We start from the raw sequence: 21,512 nt of genomic DNA on the forward strand, positions 1-21,512 counted from the left end.
AATTGGAGCTATAGCTTTTTGACATTCCTGATTTGCATTTTCATAAGCAAGTAATTTCTCTAGTTGCCTTTTGGCTTCTTCTCCAATTACAGTACGGGAAATAGCAGTTTCTAATCTAGCTAAAAAATCAGCATGCATTTCGTTAGATCCCTAAACTTTAAATAAGTGATGAAGTAAAGTAGAAAAGTGATGGGGCTTTCCAGCCTTTTTATCCATGTCTTAGTACTTACCGGCCTCAATAGGCCCTGGGGTCACTCCGTCCGAGAATCTGCCTATGTGTACCAAGTCCCTGTTCTGGGTGCCACTTGTTGAGGTCCTTTAATGGACCTTGGAACTTGGTGGTCTGGAGTAGACGATAAGAAAGTAAAGGAGAGAAAGAGGCTGATATTCCTTGGTTTACACAGAAAGCCAATGAAGCCCCTGCACGGGGCTTGCTCTGTTCACGGAGGCCTCAGACGCCCTCTCGATGGGGTGAAGGCGAAGAGCACCTTCTCGAGAGGGTCTTAGAAGCCCAGGCAGGGAAGTGAACTCAGAGAGCCTCTGCGCTCCAGGGGATCAGCCTGAAAAAGAGAGGGAGGGAGAGGGAGAGAGAGAGAGAGAAAGACAGACACGGGGACCAGAGCTCTGATGGAGCAAAGGTGTTTTAATCAACATGATGTGGGCATATATACTGTCTTACAAAGTAGTTATTCTCAGCAAAGATAAAGATTAAAATTCAAGACTTACAAAACATAGGCGATCCATATTAAAGAGAGAGATTTGTAAACAATCACTTTTACCGTATGGTTCACAGGAAAGAGGAGGGTATTTATCACCATATAGAAATGCTAATGAAGGAAATGCCTGGATTCCTCAGTCCCTGGAGAGGCTTGCCTCTCCTCTTAATTCCTGAATATTCAGGAATTAATAAGGAGCAGAGGATTCCTGACAGATCCAAAACAGCACACAGGAAGCCTCCTGTTAAATGCTTCCTGACAACCAGGGAAGTCCTTTTTAAATAACAGATTCTTTTTATTTTGTGTGACGTTATATTATGTCATTTCATTTTACATTTTTGGCCACACCATGCAGCTTGTGGGATCTTAGTTCCCCAGTGAGGGATTGAATCCACACTCTCGGCAGTGAAAGTGCAGAGTCCTAACTACTGGACCACCAAGGAATTCCCTGTAGTTTTCATTTTTCCTTTTTAATTGTTTTAGATTTCTTATTTTGGGCTCCCAGCAAAGTGATTCACTTATCCACGTTGTATTACTTTTGTAATTTTAAAAAATCTGAAAGATACACAAACAAAAGCCTTTGCTTTATAGGGTTTTGAAAAATGTGCATCCCTTCAGGAAGCAGTCTGGAACGTTTGGTTAAAAAAAAAATGTGTGACTGCCCACTGACAAGTGCCCATGTGTGCATTCAGACAGAACAGGCCTGTCATTCACTTATCTAGTTGCAATTCTGTTCCAGGGTCATGGTGTGGAGGGAAGGTCCTTTTAGGATTTTGTTCAGTGGGCATATTAGTTTTCTGAGGCTGTCATAACAAATTATTCAAGAATCAGAAACTTCCCTAGTGGCCCAGTGGTTGACTCCATACTTCCTTCCAATGCAAGGGGCACAGGTTGAATCCCTAGTCAGGGAAGTAAGATTCCACATGCTGCAGGATGTGGCAAATAAAAAAAAAAAAGTCAGATGTACTAATATCTAAGGGCAGGAAAATATGGATATTTCAGTTCAAGCAGGGAGAGTGAATTTGCCCTTCCTATTTTTTTGCTCTACTTAAAGTGAAAAAAGAGAGTGAAAAAGTAGACTTAAAACTCAGCACTCAGAAAACTAAGATCATAGCATCCGGTCTCATCACTTCATGGCAAATAGATGGGGAAACAATGGAAATAGTGAGAGATTTTATTTGGGGGGGCTCCAAAATCACTGCAGATGGTGACTGCAGCCATGAAATTAAAAGATGCACACTCCTTGGAGGAAAATCTATGACCAACCTAGATAGCATATTAAAAAGCAGAGACATTACTCTGCCAACAAAGGTCCATCTAGTCAAAGCTATGGTTTTTCCAGTGGTCATGTATGGATGTGAGAGTTGGAGTATAAAGAAAACTAAGCGCTGAAGAATTGAAGCTTTTGAACTGTGGTGTTGGAGAAGACTCTTGAGAGTCCCTTGGATGGCAAGGAGGTCCAGCCAGTCCATCCTAAAGGGTATCAGTCCTGAATATTCATTGGAAGGACTGATCCTGAAGCTGAAACTCCAATACTTTGGCCACCTGATGTGACGAACCGACTCATTGGAAAAGACCCTGATTCTGGGAAAGATTGAAAGGCAGGAGGAGAAGTGATGACAGAGGATGAGATGGTTGGATGGCATCACCAACTCGATGGACATGAATTTGAGCAAGCTCTAGGAGTTGGTGATGGACAGGAAAGCCTGGCATGTTGCAGTCCATGGGGTCACAAAGCTTCAGACATGACTGAACAACTGAACTGACCTGAATAAGGCCTCAGCTGATTGGAAAGACGCAAGTGTGTTGTCAAAGGCCATCTGCTTTACTCAGTTCACCAGTTCAGATGCTCATCTCTTCTGAAAACACCTTCATGGACACACCCCTTTCTCCAGCTACCTGGGCCATCCCTCCAACCAGCTGAGGTGACACATAAAATTACCTGTCTTGTGATAGTGTTTGGAGGTGACTAGGAGCCTTTGGGAGGTGATTGGGTCAAAAGTGTAGGCCCCTCATGATAAGATCAGTGTCCTTCTAAGAGAAAGACAGAGAAGAAAGGTCGTGTGAGAACACAGCAAAAAGGCAACTGTCTACAAGTCAGGAACTGGGGTATCACCAGGCACCAAATCTGATCAGCACCTTGTTCTTGGGCTTTCTGCCTCTACATTCTGTCATATTGGTTGTCACAGTGCCAGCAGGCTGAGCCGTGGAGCTCGCTGCTCCAGGTCACATCATGGTGGAGCCCCCTGGACAAAGCTTGGTGAACTGGATTCCTGGGGCTGTTATAACAAAGTCCCACAGACAAGGTGGCTTAAAACAACATAAATCTATTCCTTTTTTTAAAATATATTTATTATTTATTCAATTAACTTGGTTGCACTGGGACTCAGTCACAGCGTGCAGGGTCATGCCAGACCTTTAGTTGCATGTGGGAGCTAGTTCCCTGACCAGGGATCAAACCCAGACCCCTTGCATTGGGAGTGCACAGTCTTAGCCACTGGGCCACCATGAACATTCTCAGAAATCTATTCTTTTCCAGTTCGAGATGCTGGAAGTCCTTTCTTGCCTCTTCCAGCTTCCATGGCATCCCTTGGCTTGGGGCTACATCACCCAAGCTCTGCCTCCATCATCACATGATGTCCTTCCTATGCGCCTGTGTCCAGCTTTCCCTTCCCTTACAAGGACATCATCTACCCTAATCCAGTTATGACCGCTTCTTAACTTGATTAACATCTGCAAAGACCCCATTTCCAAGTCAGATCATAGTTACAGGTAACAAAGATTAGGACTTGAATCAAACATCTCTATGAAGAGACACAATTCAAGCCACCATACATGGGTTTGGAGGACACACACTAGGTGGTTAATTCAGTTAGTGATATATATATATATGTGTGTGTGTATATATATATGACTTAGTGGGTAAAGAACCTGCTTACAGTGCAGGAAACATTGGAGACACGGGTTCAATCCCTGGGTCAGGAAGATACCTTGCAGGAGGAAATGGCAACCCCTACAGTTTTCTTGCCTGGGAAATCCCATGGAGCCTGGTGGACTACAGTCCAAAAGATTGCAGAGAATGGGACAAGACTGAGTGACTAAGCATGCATGCATGACTTTGGCCAAGCCCTTCCTTCTCTGAGACTCAGCTACAGTATGGGGGTGATGACCAATACCTCCCTCCTGGCCCATCTGACTGGCCCCCAGTATTCTCCATCTCATTAATGGTCATTCATTCACTCAGTTGTTCAGGCCCCAAACCCAGAGTTATTCTCAATTCCTCCTGTTTGTCCCCAGTTCGACCCTTCAGGAGCCTCCCACCCAGTCCAGGCTCTACCATCACCTCTCCGCTCATCTTCCTGTCTCCAGCTTGATCCACTGAAGTTTGTTTTCCCTGTCTCAGCCGGCTGGTGGCATCTCCGGTTGAAAACTATTTAGTCTCTTTCCCCAACATTTAGAGTAAAATCTAGTCTTCTTAAAAAAAGACCCTACCTGTCTCTTTGACCTCATCAGTCACTCTATGTATCATAGACTCATGGTAGAGGACTGAATAGAACCCCCCCAAAAAAGGTGTGTCCAAGTCCTCACCCCTGGAACATGTGACTGTGACCTTATTTGAGAAAAGGCTCTTTGCAGACATAATTAAGAATCTTGAATGAGATCAGCTCCGATGTTAGGATGGGCTCTAAATCCAGTACATGTCCTTATAAGAGAAAGGCAAAGGACTTCCCTGTTAGCGCAGAGGATAGGAATCTGCCTGCCAATGCAGGGGATACAGGTTTGATCCCTGGTCCAGGAAGATTCCACATGCTGTGAGCAACAGAGCCCCAGTGCCACAATTACTGAGCCCATGCTCTAGTGCCTGGGAGCTGCCAGTACTGAGCCCATGTGCCCTAGCTTGTGCTCCACAGCTAGAGAAGCCACCTCAATGAGAAGCCCATGCCCCACAACCAGAGAGGAGCCTCTGTTCTCTGCAACTAGATTTAAAAAAAAAATTTTTTTTTTTTAAGAGAGAAGGGCAGAATGGAATTTGGGAGGGATAAAGAGGAGAAGGCCCAGTGAAGACAGAGACAAAGACTGGAGTGATGCAGTCACAACCCAGGGAATGCTGATGCCCCCAGAAGCTGGAGGAGACAAGGAAACATCCTCCCCTAGGGCTTTCAGAGGGAGCTCTATAGTACTAACGAGGAACAATTCTCAATAGACATAGTGGGGAAAACAAGGTACGAAATAGCAGGTATTTTTAAAAAAGAAGATGTGGGGACTTGTGGTGGCCCAGTGGTTAAGAACATGCTTTTCAATGCAGGGCATGTGGGTTCAATCCCTAGCCAGGAAACTAAGATCCCACGTGTCACAGGACAACTAAGCCCATGTGTTGCAATTAGAGAAGCCCCATGCCGCAACAAAGCCTGCACGCCCAGCACAGCCAAAACAAAATTTAAAAATATATATAGAGAAGATGGGGACATATATATGTATGCATGCTCACATATGCTGTGCTTAGTCGCTCAATCTTGTCTGACTCTTTGCTGCCCCATGGACTGTAGCCCGCTGGACTCCTCTATCCATGGGATTTCCCAGGCAAGAATACTGGAGTGGGTTGCCATGCCCTCCTCCAGGGGATCTTCCGGACCCAGAGATCAAACCCAGCTCTCATGCATTGCAGGCAGATTCTTTACTGACAGAGCCACTAGGGAAGCCCTCACATGCTCACATAGGGAAAGAATATTTTTTAAAGGGAGGATAGCAAGAGGCCATGGTGGTGTCTGGGGAGAGAGACAGAAGTTGGGGATGGGGGAGGAGACACGAACACTGCTCACCCTTTGAAATCTTTGCATCTTTTATCACAGAGATAGTCTTTATTTTAAAATGCCAGTTAGGGGACTTCCCTGGAGGCCCAGTATTTAAGACTCTGTACTTCTACTCCAAGGAACATGGATTCCATCCCTGGTCAGGGAACTAAGATCCTCCATCCTCTGCAGCCAAAAAAATTTTTTTAGCTTTTGGAGCAGTGCTGCCCCCATAGAATTTCCTGAGATGATGGAAATATTCTCTGTGCTTCCCAATACGGGTAGACACCTACCACACATGGCAGCTGAGTGCTTGAAATGGAGTTAGTTCCATGGAGAAAGGAAATTGTCAGTTTTATGCAAGTGTCATCCATTTAAATTTAAATGGCTGTCAGCTACCAAATTGGACAGTGCAGCTGTGTAGCATCATGGACAGACAACATTTTAGGATTAAATATTGGGTGAAAACAACCAGGTCCAGAAGTGGAGGTAGAATTTGGTAGATATTATGTTTTTTTGTTTTTGTTTTTTTTTTTTAAAGAAACAGCTAGAAGTACAAGGGCGGGGGGAGGGGGCGGGAATGACAAGAAATAGACTAAAATACAACCTGCATCTGGAATTAAGGGTTATTTTTCTTTCTCCAGATGTTCTGTAATGAGGTTACATTTTTTTTTAGAAATATATGTATTTATTACTCTGTATATAGTGTGTTATGGGCTTCCCTGGTGATGCAAGTGGTAAAGAACCCACCTGCCAATGCAACAGACATAAGAGACATGGGTTTGATCCCTGGGGTTGGGAAGATCCCCTGGAGAAGGGCATAGCAACCCACTCCAGTATTTTTTCCTGAAGAGTCCCATGGACAGAGGAGCCTGACAGGCTACACTCCATAGGGTCGCACAGAGTCAGACACTACTGAAATGATTTAGCACTCACCCACGCATAACATGTTATATATGATGAATGCATACAGTTTAGTAAATTACTTACAGCATATTAATTTACTGTATGTTATGCTATAGTGTGTAGGAATTAAATCACATATATTTTTGTGTGCTGTGTGATAGCACATAGCAAATTAAATGACATATACTATGTTCACCATATGCTATTATAGTACATAATCAAGTTATATATAGTATATTAATTTATTATATGCTGTTATAGTACATAGTAAATTAAATGGCATACAATACACTAGTGGGCTTCTCTGGTGGCTCAGATGGTAAAGAATCTGCCTGCAATGCAGGAAACCCAGGTTCGCTCCTAGGTCAGGAAGATCAGAGCAACTAACACTTTCACTTTTTCACAGTACATTAATGTACTTGTGCTATTTATGCTGCTGCTGCTGCTAAGTTGCTTCAGTTGTGTCTGACTCTGTGCGACCCCATAGACGGCAGCCCACCAGGCTCCACCGCCCCTGGGATTCTTCAGGCAAGAACACTGGAGTGGGTTGCCATTTCCTTCTCCAATGCATGAAAGTGAAAAGGGAAAGTGAAGTTGCTCAGTCGTGTCCGACTCTTTGCGACCCCATGGACTGCAGCCTACCAGGCTCCTCCGTCCATGGGATTTTGCAGGCAAGAGTACTGGAGTGGGGTGCCATTACCTTCTCTGTGTAAACCTAGACTATATCATAGTGTACTGTTATACTAATGATACTAAATATAATTTAGCTGTCCTAAATTATTCAAGGCCTCCATGCTCCTAAGTTTTACAAGCACTAGACTGTCCAGCTCCCTGGACAGTTGCACCTACTCTGTGTCCAGAAGTCTGGTGTTTAAGCCTTTTCCTGTCTCTCTGGGCAAATGACTTCACCTCTCCAAATGTTAGTTTCCTCATCTGCAAAATGAGAAGGTTATCCATGCCTCCCGGGTGCTAGAAATCACTTCTCCAAATGTGTCCAGCACACCCCTGAGGTCCCCCAGATTCTCTCCAGGACCCACAATGTCAGACCCCTGACCATGACGTTAATGCTACATCATTTGCCTTATTCTCTCAGCTGGCATTTACCCTAAAGGTACTCAGGCATCCTCCTGGTGCCTTAGCAGAAATCAGCAACAGCACCAAATGTACTGGAAGTCGTGATACTGTTTATCATAGCACCTGTGCCGAAAAAGGGGTTGGGGGGAGCCATAGTCACTTGATTTTATCTCTGAAGCTTGGTGAAACAGTAAAAATTATTAAGAAAATTTCAACCCTTGAGTATATTTTCCCCCTCATTCACTTTCTCATACTATTTTATAATTCATGTATGGTTGAATTGACTCTTCAATGTGCAGGTTAGCAGACTTTGGTGCATGTGCATGTTAATATTACCATGACCACAATCAGGATACTGACCCAACTAGCTTTATCAACCCCTCAAACTCCTTGGCAGAAAGTGAAGAACTAAAGAGCCTCTTGACGAGGGTTAAAGAGGAGAGTGAAAAAGCTGGCTTAAAACTCAACATTCAAAAAACAAAGATCATGGCATCCGGTCCCATCTTTGCCACTTCATAGCAAAGAGATGGGGAAACAATGGAAACAGTGACAGGCTTTATTTTCTTGGGCTCCAAAATCACTGCAGACAGTGACCTCAGCCATGAAATTAAAAGATGCTTGCTCCTTGGAAGAAAAGCTATGACAAACCTAGACAGCATTTTAAAAAGCAGAGACATTACTTTGCTGACTAAGGTCTGTATAGTCAAAGCTATGGTTTTTCCAGTAGTCATATATGGGTGGGAGAGTTGGACCATAAAGAAGGCTGAGGGCCAAAGAATTGATGCCTTCAAACTGCGGTGTTGGATAAGACTCATGAGAGTCCCTTGGAGAGCAAGGAGATCAAACAAGTTAATCCCAAAGGAAATCAGCCCTGAATATTCATTCATTGGAAGGATTGATGCTGAAGCTCCATTTAGCCACCTGATGTGAAGAGCTGACTCATTGGAAAAGACCGTGATTCTGGGAAAGATTGAAAGTGGGAGGAGAAAGGGACAACAGAGGATGAGATGGTCAGATGGCATCATCAGTTCAATGGACACGAGTTTGAGAAAGCTCTGGGAGTTGGTGATGGACAGGGAAGCCTAGTGTGCTGCAGCCCATGGGGTCACAAAGAGTTGGACACAACTGAACAACTGAACAACAAGAAACTCCCTTAGGCTGTCGGTTTGGACAGCCCTCCCCAGCTCCTGGCATGTTCCCATTTCTCTGTCAAGGTAAGTTCTCTTGGAGACTTCCCTGGCATTCTGGGGCTTAAGACTTCACTTTTCAATGTAGGGAGAGTGGGTTCAGATCCCTGGTCAGGCAATTAAGATCTGACGTGCCTCATGGCCAGAAAACCAGAACGTAAATAACAGAAGTAATAAGGTAACACATTCAATAAAGACTTTAAAAATGGTCCACATTACATTTTTTTTAAAAGATAAGTTCTTTTAGAGAATGTCACATAAACGGAATCATGGGCTTCCCTGGTAGGTCAGATGTTAAAGAGTCTGCCTGCAATGCAGGAAACCCAGGTTTGATCCCTGGGTCAGGAAGATTCCCTGGAGGAAGGAATAGCTACCCACACCAGTATTCTTGCCTGGAGGATTCCTTGGAGAGAGGAGCCTGATGGGCTGCAGTCCGTGGCGTGGCAAAGGGTCAGACTCTTTGACTGACTAACACTTTCACTTTCTTTTCCATCAGTCTCTATCTACTCAGCATATTTGGATGATGGATTAGTGTCCTGGGCCTGCCTGGAGGACTTAGAATAATACAGGCTTATTCCCTCAGGCTTCTGGAGGACAGAAAGCCAAAACCAAGGCATTCACAGGGGCCACACTTTCTCCCAAGGCTGTAGGGAAAGTCTTCCTTGTCTTTGCCAGCATCTGTGATGGCTCAGTCCTTGTGACCCACTTCACACATCACTTGTGTCACATCACTGGGACACACACAGCTTGCACACACATCACTCCAGTTCCTGGCTCCATCGTCACCTTGCCTTTTCCTCTTTAATGTCTGAGTTCAGACATTAAATGTAGCTTTCCTCTTCCTGTAAGGACACCAGTCTTACTGGATTAGGGCCCAGCCTGGTGGCTTCATTTTAATGACATCTGCAAAGACCCTATCTCTAAATAAGGTCACTTTCTTAGATACTGAAGGTTAGGGACTTCTATACACCTTTTAGGGGGACACAATTCACCACACAATAGGTGAGTCCATGTCTTTTTAATATTTTGTGTGACAAATGGGAAATACACATAAAGCCCTCCTATTGAGCATGAAGTTCGATGATCATCTCCAAAAGAAAAGCACTTGAACACATTTTGGCATCCAGCTGGCATCCTTTTTCAGGGAACACCATTTTTATTTGAAATATCTGACAAAGTATGATTCAGACTTGGCTGTTTGGCAGACTTTTCCTCAAAAATGAACAAAAGGAGCCTGTTACTTCAAGGAAAACAACGGTCAGTGCTGTTGCCAATGGTAAGATATAAGCTTTCAAGGGAAATAAAAATTTTGGAAATCCCATGTCTACCACTTCCTGACATTTTTAAAAGGCTTTTTTTCTTGCAACAGAATGGTGGTGATCTTAATGAATGTAGCTTTCTGTTGTTGAATAAGAAAGCACGACAACCTCTGCATAATTCAGGAAACTGATATTTTCCAAGGGACCAATGCTACCATGTTCATAGGAGGTCCATTCGGACAAACCCAAAATTTCAATGTAACCAAGCCTATTGGGTTGAATGGGGACTGCCAGAAAGATATATTCCTGCCCTAACTGCCAGAACAGGTGAATGTGACCCTAAAGTTGGCAAAAGAGTCTTTGCAGATGTAATTAAGTTACGGATCTCAAGAGGAGAACATCCTGGATTACCCAGATGGCCTCTAAATCCAATGACAAGTATCTTTGTAGGAGAAAGACGAGAATATACGAACACAGAGGAGCAGTCAATATGATGATGGAGGCAGGGATTGGAGTAGAGCAGCCCCAGCGGAGGAATGGAGCCACCAGAAGCTAGAATAAACAAAGAGGTATTCTCTCCTTGAGGGTGGCACGTGCAAATGCTCTGAGAGAGAGCATAGCATGTTCAAGAAACTGCATCATCTGGAGAGGTTCCATATGACATATAAGATACAACACATTTAGATATAACAAATAACATAATGGACACTTTCTTGAAGTCCAGAGAGTAAATGTTTTCAGTTTTGCAGATCAGCCTATGGCTCAACTAGTCAGCTCTATCATTCTTCTTTGAAAGCAGCCACAAACAATACATAAACGGATGGTCATGAATGTGTGCCAATAAGGTTTTATTTCTGGGCACATGAAATTTGAATTTCACATAATTTTCACATGGCATGAGACAATTGTCCTCTCTCCCCACTCCTGTCATTAATCAAATGTAAAATCCATTCTTAGTTCAGGGGTTGTACAAAATCAGGTGACTCTAAACGAGCTTAAGAAATAGAACGTTTCCAATGCTTGAAAGATTCCTGCACCCTCCCCCAGTTATGTTCCAAGCATGATTTTGCATCTCATCTTCAGAATTCTCTTCATTTGTGTTTTTTTTTCTGTGTGGGGGGTTGTTACCAAACCAAACTTGAGTATGCTCACCAGCACACAGTGTAGTCAGTCTACTGACACCAAGTTATGTCAAAGGAAAGTACTGTGTTTATTGCAGTCACCAAGTGAGGAGTCTGGGCAGCTAATGCTCAAAAGACCCAAACTCCCCAATGTCTTTCAGGGAAAGGTTTTTAAGGACGGGATGAGGGAGAGGTTTTCAGGGTACATGATCAGTTCACAGGCATTCCTCTGAGTGACTGATGGTGAAATACTCACGAGTCAACATGATCAACCTTCTGGTTCCAACTGATCTGTGGGTCTATGTTTGGGGTCAACATACAGTTAACTCCTTCCTCCTGAATGGGGGTTTCAGTATCTGCAAAATAGCTCAAGAATATGGCTCAGGATACTATCGAGACTCTTGAGAGTCCCTTGGACTGCAAGGAGATCCAACTGGTCCATTCTGAAAGAGATCAGCCCTGGGATTTCTTTGGAAGGAATGATGCTAAAGCTGAAACTCCAGTCCTTTGGCCACCTCATGCGAAGAGTTGACTCATTGGAAAAGACTCTGATGCTGGGAGGGATTGGGGGCAGGAGGAGAAGGGGACGACGGAGGATGAGATGGCTGGATGGCATCACGGACTCGATGGACGTGAGTCTGAGTGAACTCCGGGAGTTGGTGATGGACAGGGAGGCCTGGCGTGCTGCGATTCATGGGGTCGCAGAGAGTCGGACACGACTGAGTGACTGAACTGAACTGAAGGATGAACTGAAAGTCTTTGACTTGTTTTGGCCTTCCCAGGTGGTGCAGAGGTAAAGAATCCACCTGCCAATGCAGGAGACACAAGAGACACGGGTTTGATCCCTGGGTTGGGAAGATCCCCTGGAGAAGGAAATGGCAATCCACTCTAGTATTCTTGCCTTGAAAATCCCATGGAGAGAGGAGCCTGATGGGCTACAGTCCATAGGGTCACAGAGAGTCAGACAGGACTGAGCAACTGAGAACACATCATTATCTTGTCTTGCTTGACTGTTTTTCTTTGGTTCTGCATTTTCTCGTTTTTCTGATTCAAATGTGTTCTTTGGAACTTGGTGAAGGCCTAGAAGACTAAGTTTTTTCTACAAACAAGAGGCAGGCAGAGGACATGAAAGTGGTTCCCTCTTGGCCCTGTGAAAATACAAGAACACAGCTATTCACAAACTAGGAAGAGCGCCCACTAGACAGTGGATGTGCTGACAACCTGATCTTGCACTTTCCAGCCTCCAGAACTGTAAGAAATAAACATTGCTTAACAAGCCCAGTCTGTGATAATTTGTTATAGCAGCCCAACCTAATTATGGTAGATTTTTATTGAGGAAATGTGAATACTTGAGGGATAGTGAGATGTCCCTTTGTGGGGTGGCACAAGTTTGATACAAACTGCTTTGGTTTTACCTAGTTAATTGTACTGCTCATTTTTTCTATTAATTATCAGATTTGGGGATTTCGAGTCTTAAAGATCATCCAGCACTCTTGCCTGGAAAATCCCATGGACGGAGGAGCCTGGTAGGCTACAGTCCATGGGGTCGCCAGGAGTTGGACATGACTGAGCGACTTCACTTTCACTTTTCACTTTCATGCATTGGAGAAGGAAATGGCAACCCACTCCAGTGTTCTTGCCTGGAGAATCCCAGGGACAGGGGAGCCTGGTGGGCTGCTGTCTATGGGGTCGCACAGAGTCAGACACGACTGAAGCGACTTAGCAGCAGCAAGTGAAAGAGACCAGACACAAAAGGGCACATATTGTGTGATTCCATTTATAAAACAGGCAAATCCATGGAGACCGAAAACAGATTGGTGGTTGCCTGAGGCTGCAGAATTAGGTATGGGGAATGACTGCTAATGGGCATGAGGTTTCCTTTTGGGGGATGAAAATGTCTTGCAACTAAATAGAAATTATGGGTATAAAGTACTGTGATTGTACTGCCACTGAACTACTTACTTTAAAGTGGTTAGTTAAAACTAACCAACCACTACGTTATGTGAATTTCACCTCAATTAAAAAAAAAACTGCAACTTCCATTTTGCTAACAGGAAAGGTGCTGGCTTTGATGAATTTTGCTGGACTGAAGAGGCTGTCATGGCTGAGAAACTGAGGGCAACTTCCTGCCAACAGCCAGTAAAAAACTGAGGTCCTCAGTCCAACAGACCACAAGAAGCAAAACTCTGCCAACAACCATGTGGACTCGGAAAGCAGATTCTTCCCCAGTCAAGCCTTAGGATGAGACCACAGCCTCACCACCCTTAGTCAATTCTTAATATAGCCCATTGTAGAGGCAAGATGCTTGAATTTCAAGAGGGACACTTCTGGTGGTGCAGTGGATAAGAATCCACCCGCCAATACAGGGGACACAGGTTTGACCCCTGGTCTGGAAAGATCCCACATGCAGTGGACCAACTAAGCCCATGAGCCACAACTACTGAGGCTGACTGCTGAAGCTACTGAAGCCCTCATGTTCTAGAGCCTGTGCTCTGCAACAAGAGAAGCTGCAGTGAGAAGCCCGCACACTGCAGCTAGAGAGTGGCCCCAACCTGCCACAACTAGAGTAAGCCTGCCCAAAGCAGTGCAGACCCAGGGCAGCCAAAAATTATTTAAAACTTTAAGCATTAAATAAAAATAATAACAATTTTTTAAAAAAAAGAGATAAATTGATTGGTTTCAGGTCACATTTTTAATCAGTTTCTCCGAGACTGAACCCCTGTTCATCCCACCTAACATCTGTTGGAGGTACAAACATCTAATGTAGTTTGCCTGATAAATATTCTTTTGATTCCTCTTTCCCTTTCTTAGGTGAAGAGTGGGTAGAGGTATCACTTCATGGTTTGACAGACAAGATTTTGCAGGTTTCTCCCTACTGGGGAAAAGTACAATATACTCTGTGTGGCCGAGTGTTGTTTTTACAAATTGAAGACCTGTGGCGACCTTGTTTTGAGCAAGTTGGGCGGCACCATTTTAACAACAGCATTTGCTCACTTCATGTCTCTGTCACGTTTTGGTAATTCTTGTACTATTTCCGGCTTTTTGATTGTTATTATACTCTTCATGCTGATCTATGATCAATGATCTTTGACTATACTGTTGTATTGGGCAGTGTCCTTAAAAAAAGAAAGGGAAAGAGAGAGACAAAACACCAGGTAAAGATGGAGACAAAGATATGAGTGATGGCGGCGGCAAGTCAAGGAGCCACAGAAGCTGGGAGAGGCAAAGAGCCTCAGAAAGAGCACGCCCAGACTTCAGATTTCTGGCTTCCAGAACTGTGAGAGAATAATTTCTTGTTGTTCCAAGTGACCAAGTTTGTGGTAATTTGTTAGAGTAGCCACAGGAAGTTCATACACCTGCAATGACCACCCTCCCCCAACAAAAGGCATGTACATTTCTAGCCAAAAGATGTGGTACCAAGAAATAAAGGCCTTGTAATGTGGTCACTGTTCTCTTTCTTTGTAGAACTGGATTCTGGTACCCAGTGGCTTTGCATCCACCCCATCATCTTCGCTACAACAATCTCCCTCTTAAAGGAAAGCAGGGTCTCAAAGAAACATCACTTTGCTGACAAGGGTCCATATTAGTCAAAGCTTTGATTTTTCCAGTGGTCATGTACCGATGTGAGAGTTGGACCATAAAGAAGACTGAGCGCTGAGGAATTGATGCTTTCAAACTGTGGCACTGGAGAGCACTCTTGAGAATCCCTTGGACTGCAAGGAGATCAAGCCAGTCAATCCTAAAGGAAATCAACCCTGAATATTCTTTGGAAGGACTGATGCTGAAGCTACAATACTTTGGCCACCTGATCCAAGGAGCCAACTCATTGGAAAAAAACCCTGATGTTGGGAAAGACAGAAGGCAGGAGAAGGGGGCGACAGAGGATGAGATGGTTGGATGGTGTCACCAATTCTTTGGACATGACTTTGAGTAAGCATTGGGAGTTGGTGATGGACAGGGAAGCCTGGCATGCTGCAGTTTATGGGGTTGCAAAGAGTTGGATACTACTTAGCGACTAAACAACAAAAACCTAAGAGGTATTTGTCCACCAATGTTTCAGCAGTACTTTTTCACAAAAGAAAAAGGTAAAAGCCACCCATAGTTTTCGTCAACGGATGAGTGGATAAGTAAAACATGGTATGTCCATGAGCGTGTTCAGTCATGTCTGATTCTATGTGACCCCATGGACTCTAGCCAGCCAGGCTCCTCTGTCCTTGGGGATTCTCCAGGCAAGAATGCTGGAGTGGGTCGCCATTTCCTGCTCCAGGGGATCTTCCCAACCCAGGGATTGAACCCACGTCTCCTACGTCTCCTGTATTGCAGGTGGATCCTTTACTACTGAGCCACCAGGTATGTCCATACAAAGGAATAATATTTGCCCTGAAAAAGGCAGGAAATTCTGACCCACGCTATAACACGGATGAACCTCGAAGACATCATGCTGAGTAAAATAAGCCAGTCAGCAAAGGACAAGTACTGTATGATCCCACTTCTGTGAGGCCCCTAGAACAGCCAGTGTCTTAGAGAAAGAAAGTAGAACGGTGGGTGCCAGGGCTGGGGGTGGGAAATGCGATGTTCATGCTTAACGAGGATAGAGTTTCAGCATGAGAAGGTGAGCAAGTTCTGGAGACGGACTATGGCGATGGTTGCATGACAATGTGAGTGTGTACTTAATGCCACTGAACTGTGTACTTAAAAATTATTAAAATGGTGGGAATTTCCCTGTGACCTGGGCTTTCATACTGAGGGTGTAAGATCCCCAAAACTGCCCAGGGCAGCAAAAAAAAAAAAAGGTTAAGATAGCAAATTTCATGTTGTGTGTTTTGCAATAATGATAATACCATGTTGTGCATTTTACAGTAATAATAAAAAATAAACATGTTGTGTCTTTTACAATAATGACACCATGTGTATTTTACAATAATAATAAAACCATGTTGTTTATTTACAATAATAATACCATGTTGTGCATTTTACAATAATAATAATACCATGTTGTGGATTTTATAATGATAATAGTGATGGAAGCTTCCCAGGTGGTGCTAGTGGTAAAGAACCTGCCTGCCAACGCAAGAGCCACAGGAGCTGTGGGTTTGATCCTTGGGTTCGGAAGATCCCCTGGAGCAGGAAATGGCAACCCACTCCAGTGTTCTTGCCTGGAGAATCCCCAAGGACAGAGGAGCCTGGTGGGCTACAGTCCAAAGGGTTGCAAAGAGCTGGACATGACTGAGCAACTGAGCACATGCAGAATAATAGTAATAGCAATAAAATAACTTTTCTCTCAAGACCAAAGAAACTATGGAGCCTGACTCCTGCTGCTAAAATTACTCTGGACTTGAGAGCCAGCCTTCGGAGTTCCCGCACTACCCCAGATGGCAGAGTCAGCTTGCCCAGCCAATCGTCTCCCAGCCAGCCGGTGGCTTGCCCATCCCCCTCCCAAAATAGGCCTAGAGGCTATTTTGGTACAATCTGTTCTCTCATAAAATGAGATCCCAGAACATTCGTGCTGGACTGCAGGGAGCTGGCTTACTACCAGCCCCCGGCAGGCGCTAGATGAGCACAGCAGACTCTCTGGGGACCCTACAGAGCTGGCTTTGTGATCCAACTCTGGTGACTCCTACTGGTAGTCCTAGGAAGAAACTGAGGGTCTGAGAAGGGGGTTCACATGCCCAAAGCCACGCATTCTTGAAGGTGAAAAGACAGGATAAGAACAGGTCTGAGAAGCTTCAGAGCCTATTCTAGTTTTCCTTTTCTTTTGGGTTAAGTAGAATTCTCAGCATAGGTCCTGTGAGTTTTGACCATGATCAAGAATCAGAACAGTTCTGCCACCCTCTCCCCCTGAAATGCCCCTGGTCCCTTTGAAGACAATCTCTCCTCCCACTCCTAGACCCTGGAACTCACCGGTCTGTTTTCTGTCTCTATGCTTTTGCCTTTCCTATAGCATCCTATGGGGCTGCCCAGGTGACTCAGTGGTAAAGAATCTGCCTGCCGATTCAGGAGACACAAGAGTCGCAGTTCGATCCCTGGGTCAGGAAGATCCCCTGGAGAAGGAAATGGCAACCCACTCCAGTATTCTTGCCTGGGAAATCCCAAGCACAGAAGACCCTGAAAGGCTACAGTATATGGAGTCACATAGAATTGGACACAGCTTAGCGACACAGGATGTAGCCTGAGTCTGACTTCTTTCGGTGAACAAATGCATATGTGATTCATCCACATTGCTGCATGTGTCACAAGCCCGTTCCTTTTCTTGGCTGAGTAGTTTTCTATTGTGGGATGGAGTCATTGTATGATGTTCAGCCACTCACCAGCTGAAGGGCATTTGGGATATTTCCAGGTTTTGCTGATTACCCAAAGCAGCCACTATCAATTTTCTTGCTTGAACTTGAGTTTTTGCTTTACTTGGAAATGGGATTGCTGTGTTATCTGGTCAGTGATGTTAAATTTTATATAAAACTACTGTCTTCCAAGTCTTCCACTAGCAGTGCGTGAGCATTCCAGCAGTGCCAAATCCTTACCAGCACCTGACATTCTGAGTTATTTTTATTTTACTCACTCTCAACAGTGTTGTATTCGTTTGCTAGGGCTGACTTAGCAGAACACTATTCACAGTCTGAACACCGAACACAGTTCAGTCACTCAGTCATATCTGATTCTTTGTGACCCCAGGGGCTGCAGCACTTCAGGCTTCCCTGTCCATCACCAACTCCCAGAACTTGCTCAAACTCATGTCCATTGAGTCAGTGATGCCATCCAATCATCTCATCCTCTGTTGTCCCCTTCTCCTCCTGCCTTCAATCTTTCCCAGCATCAGGGTCTTTTTCCAGTGAATTGGCTCTTCGCATCAGGTGGCCGAAGTATTGGAGCCTCAGCATCAGTCCTATAGATATAGTGACTTAACATAAATTTGTTTTCTGACAGCTCTGGCAGCAAGACATCAAGGTGTCCACAGCACACTTGTTTCTGCTGAGGCCTCTCTCCATTCCCGGTAGATGGCCATCTTCTCCCTGTGGCCTCACATGATCTTTTCCCTGTGCATGTCTGTGTTCTAATGTTCTCTTTTATATGGACACTGTCATACATCTATTCTCTTTGGTGAACTGTCTGTTCAAATCTTTTGATCATTTTTTATCAAGTTTTTTTATTTAAATTTGTTTTACAGCTTTATTGAAATGTGATTGATATATAGGTAACTGCACAGTAGGGCTTCCCAGTGGTAAAGAATCCGATTGCCAATGCAGGAGACTCAAGAGACCCAGGGATTCATTCCCTGGGTTGGCAAGATCCCCTGGAGAAGGGCATGGTCACCCACTCCAGTATTCTTGCCTGGAGAATCCCATGGACAGAGGAGCCTGGCAGGTTACAGTCCACAGGGTCACAAAGAATCAGACACAACCAAAGCAACTTAGCACACACACACACATGACTGGTATATAGCCTCGTGAAACCGTCACCATAATCAGGAAGGTTAAGGCCTCCATCACCTGGAGTTTTCTTCTACTTCATTGCCATCCCTCCCACCCCACCCCCATCTCTCTCTCTCCCCCCAAGTACCCATGACTAGATGTTACTATAGATGAATTTGCCTTTTCTATGATTTTTTATGAAGGGAATCATCCCATGTGCATACTTTCTGGTACAGCTTTCTTCCCCCATCATGATGCATTTGAGGCTCATTCATGGTATTGTTTGTCCCTTTTTATTACTGAACTATTCATTCAGTTTGTTTCTTTTTCTTTTGGCCACACTGCGTGGCATGTGAGATCTTAGTTCCCCTATCAGGGAGCACACCCAAGCCCCCTGCATCAGAAGCATGGAGTCTTAACCACTGCACCACCAGGGAAGGCCCCATTCACCTTTTGATGGAAATTCGTTTGTTGTTTCCAGTTTGAGGTTATTATTTAAAAGCCGCTATGAACATCCATGTGCATGTCTTTGTATGGACACATATTTTAATTTCTCTTGGACAAATTCCTAAGAGTGGAATGTCTAGGTTATACAGTAATTTTTAAAGAAACTGCCAGACTCTCTTAACTTTACTTTTTAAGAAACTGCCAGACTGTCTTCCAAAGCAGCTGCACCATTTTACATTCCCACCTGCCATGTATGAGAGTTGCAGTTGCTCCGTGTTCTTGCTAACACTTAGTGTGGTCGGTCTCCTTAATTTTAGTCCTCTAGCGGGTGTGAAGTGGTATCTTTCCACCCATTTACCTGATGGCCAAGGATGTTGAGCATCTTTCTTGTGTTTATCTCTATGCCATCCTGTATATTCTTTACGGCGAAATGTCCGCCCAAATCCTTTGCTCCTTTTTAAGTTGAGGGGTTTCCTTGTCAGTGAGGCTTAAGAATTCTTCATATATGCAGGATCCACTCCTGTTATCAGATGTGTGATTTTCAAAGATTTTTTCCTAGTCTGTGGCTTGACTTGCATTAACTGGGTTTTGCACAGACTCTTAGCTGCAAATCCCAACCATTAATCCCATTGATCATCCAGCCTATTTTGAAGGGTAGTGATAGCCATCATCCTTTTTCCCAAGCAGCAAACAGGCTTAGAGAAGGGGAAGCCCAATGACCTGCAAATGGCACAGTGAGGATTAAACCTAAGTCTACCTAATCCCTACAGACTTCACCCACCGCCTCCATCTCCCCCTGGTGACTAAGGGCTACCGTGAGCTTCATTCTCCTAGAACCTCCATGTGTCTCTAAGTTCACACACTCCCGTTGTGCCCTGAGGCCAAAAGAGCAAGAAGGAACCAGACAAGCCTTCAGGATTCTTTCACAACAAATTTATTTGCCGATCCTTCACGCTGAGCCTTGATAGACAAACAAGAGGAGGAATTTGGGGGCCCTACAGCCTCAGGACCCACCAAGCTCCCGGGCATCACCAGACCAAGGCACTTTCCCAATAATTGGGCAAAACCTGGGACCCCAACAACCCAAGGCCTATGTGACACAGCCACAGGCTGATGCCCTGAGCATGCCCTGAGCACCCACATGCAAAGAACAGTCCCAAGCTGGCCAATTCTGGGCCCAAATCCCACCTGAGACTGGCCATGCCCAACCCACCTACCCCTGTCAAATACCCTGGTGACCTAGGCTGAGGTGAGGGTGGCCAGGAGGGGTGCTCAGCTCCCATCCCCCTTGCTCACCCTGAATCAAGTTCCCAGCCCATCCAGTAGCAGTACAAGGTTTGGCACATAGTAGGCAAGTGTTTGTTGAATGACTGAGCGAGTGGCAATGAAGGATGCCAGCACTGAGGGAGGTCTCATGGAGCTTCTGGAGTCCGACAGTGAGGGCTGAAGCCCCTGGATTAGAGCCAGATCTTGGCACCCCCGCCCGGCCAGCTGCATTTCTTTGGTTTAGGGGGCAACCTGAAGCCAAGGATCAGAACAAGCCTCCTCCACCCCTCCAGGCTCCCCAGTCTGGCCTAGACACATCTACTGACGGCCTCCTTTGTTCCAGGTAACTTGTGGGGCTCTCCAAGCCACAAACACAAAAGATCTAAACTGCAAAACTGTTTTTTAAGCATGATGAACACCCATCAAGGCCTCACCTCCTGACTGCATTGTGCTTCTGAGCTTACAAAGCTGGTTTGTCAGATCCAGCCTCACAGCAGCCCTTGTATACAGAATGGGGTGAGGGGCCGTTATACTGATGGGCATGCAGGGCTCAGAGCAGGTGGCAGCTTGCCCAGGGATGCCCAGGAGAAGTTGATAGGAAGAAACGTGGAGATCACAGCAGCTACCTTACAGCAGACAGTAAACATCCATCAGATGGATGAGCGTCAACATGGCTTGACATTCTTTCGGAGTCAAGGTGTCATTTTAGAGAGGGAGTAACAAGACCAAGAACATAACTGCCAAGGTTTCTTGTTGGAGCGATTGCTGGGATTCTGTGGACCGCTCCCCCAAAACTGTAACTCTATGGGGACCTGGCAGAAGAAGAAAGGGACCCCCCATTCCTACAAATGCCCTTCACCCCCCATATCTCATTTAACCCCCCACATCAGCCCTGGAGGGCGGGCTGATGGCCCCAGTTTGCAGACAGGGAAGCAGAGGCCTGGAGAGGGGAGAACGGAGCCCAGGTCCTGGGTCTGGGTCCTCTCCCTGGTGCCCTGAAGACCCCCTGGGCTGCCCCCTAATCTGCCTTCTTGGTCTTCTTCTTCCTGGAGCCCTCACTCAGCTCCTCCTTGGACTTGGTGGGCAGGGGTGAGTGTGGGGAGCCGGGCCCACTGCCACCCTGGGATCCACCATGGTTGTTATGGTGATGGTCGCCCCCCGAGGCCGACCCAAACAGCACAGGGCAGATGTAGGCTTCCAGGACATCAAAAGGGGAACTGTGGGAGTGGGTGGCCGTCAGGAACACCTGAGGTGGGATGACAGAGGTACAGGAGACAGCGAGAGAGCCAGCGGGAGGATGAGGCAGAAGCAGATTGGGGCGGGGGGAGGGGAGATAGAGA

The 21,512-nt window shown here is 45.3% G+C and overlaps 1 protein-coding gene across 3 annotated transcripts in view; it reads right to left on the reverse strand.

Moving 5' to 3' along the window:
- Window positions 1–10,763: 10,763 nt before the first annotated feature.
- The window catches only part of TMEM38A (transmembrane protein 38A), a 35,637-nt gene continuing 24,888 nt past the window's right edge, over window positions 10,764–21,512 (reverse strand). For 2 of the 3 annotated variants that reach the window (XM_086408630.1, XM_086408629.1), the window contains one exon: window positions 10,764–12,201. In XM_086408630.1, coding sequence (XP_086264756.1) covers window positions 12,153–12,201 — 49 coding nt within the window. In that variant the 3' untranslated portion in view covers window positions 10,764–12,152. Of the gene's footprint in view, window positions 12,202–19,824; window positions 21,419–21,512 lie in introns of those variants that run through there. The other variant, XM_086408628.1, reaches the window with a different exon arrangement.

Source organism: Bos grunniens, chromosome 7, assembly GCF_055505025.1.
Source record: "Bos grunniens cultivar Pamir isolate PY7600 chromosome 7, Bosgru_T2T1.0, whole genome shotgun sequence".
Taxonomy (NCBI): domain Eukaryota; kingdom Metazoa; phylum Chordata; class Mammalia; order Artiodactyla; family Bovidae; genus Bos; species Bos grunniens.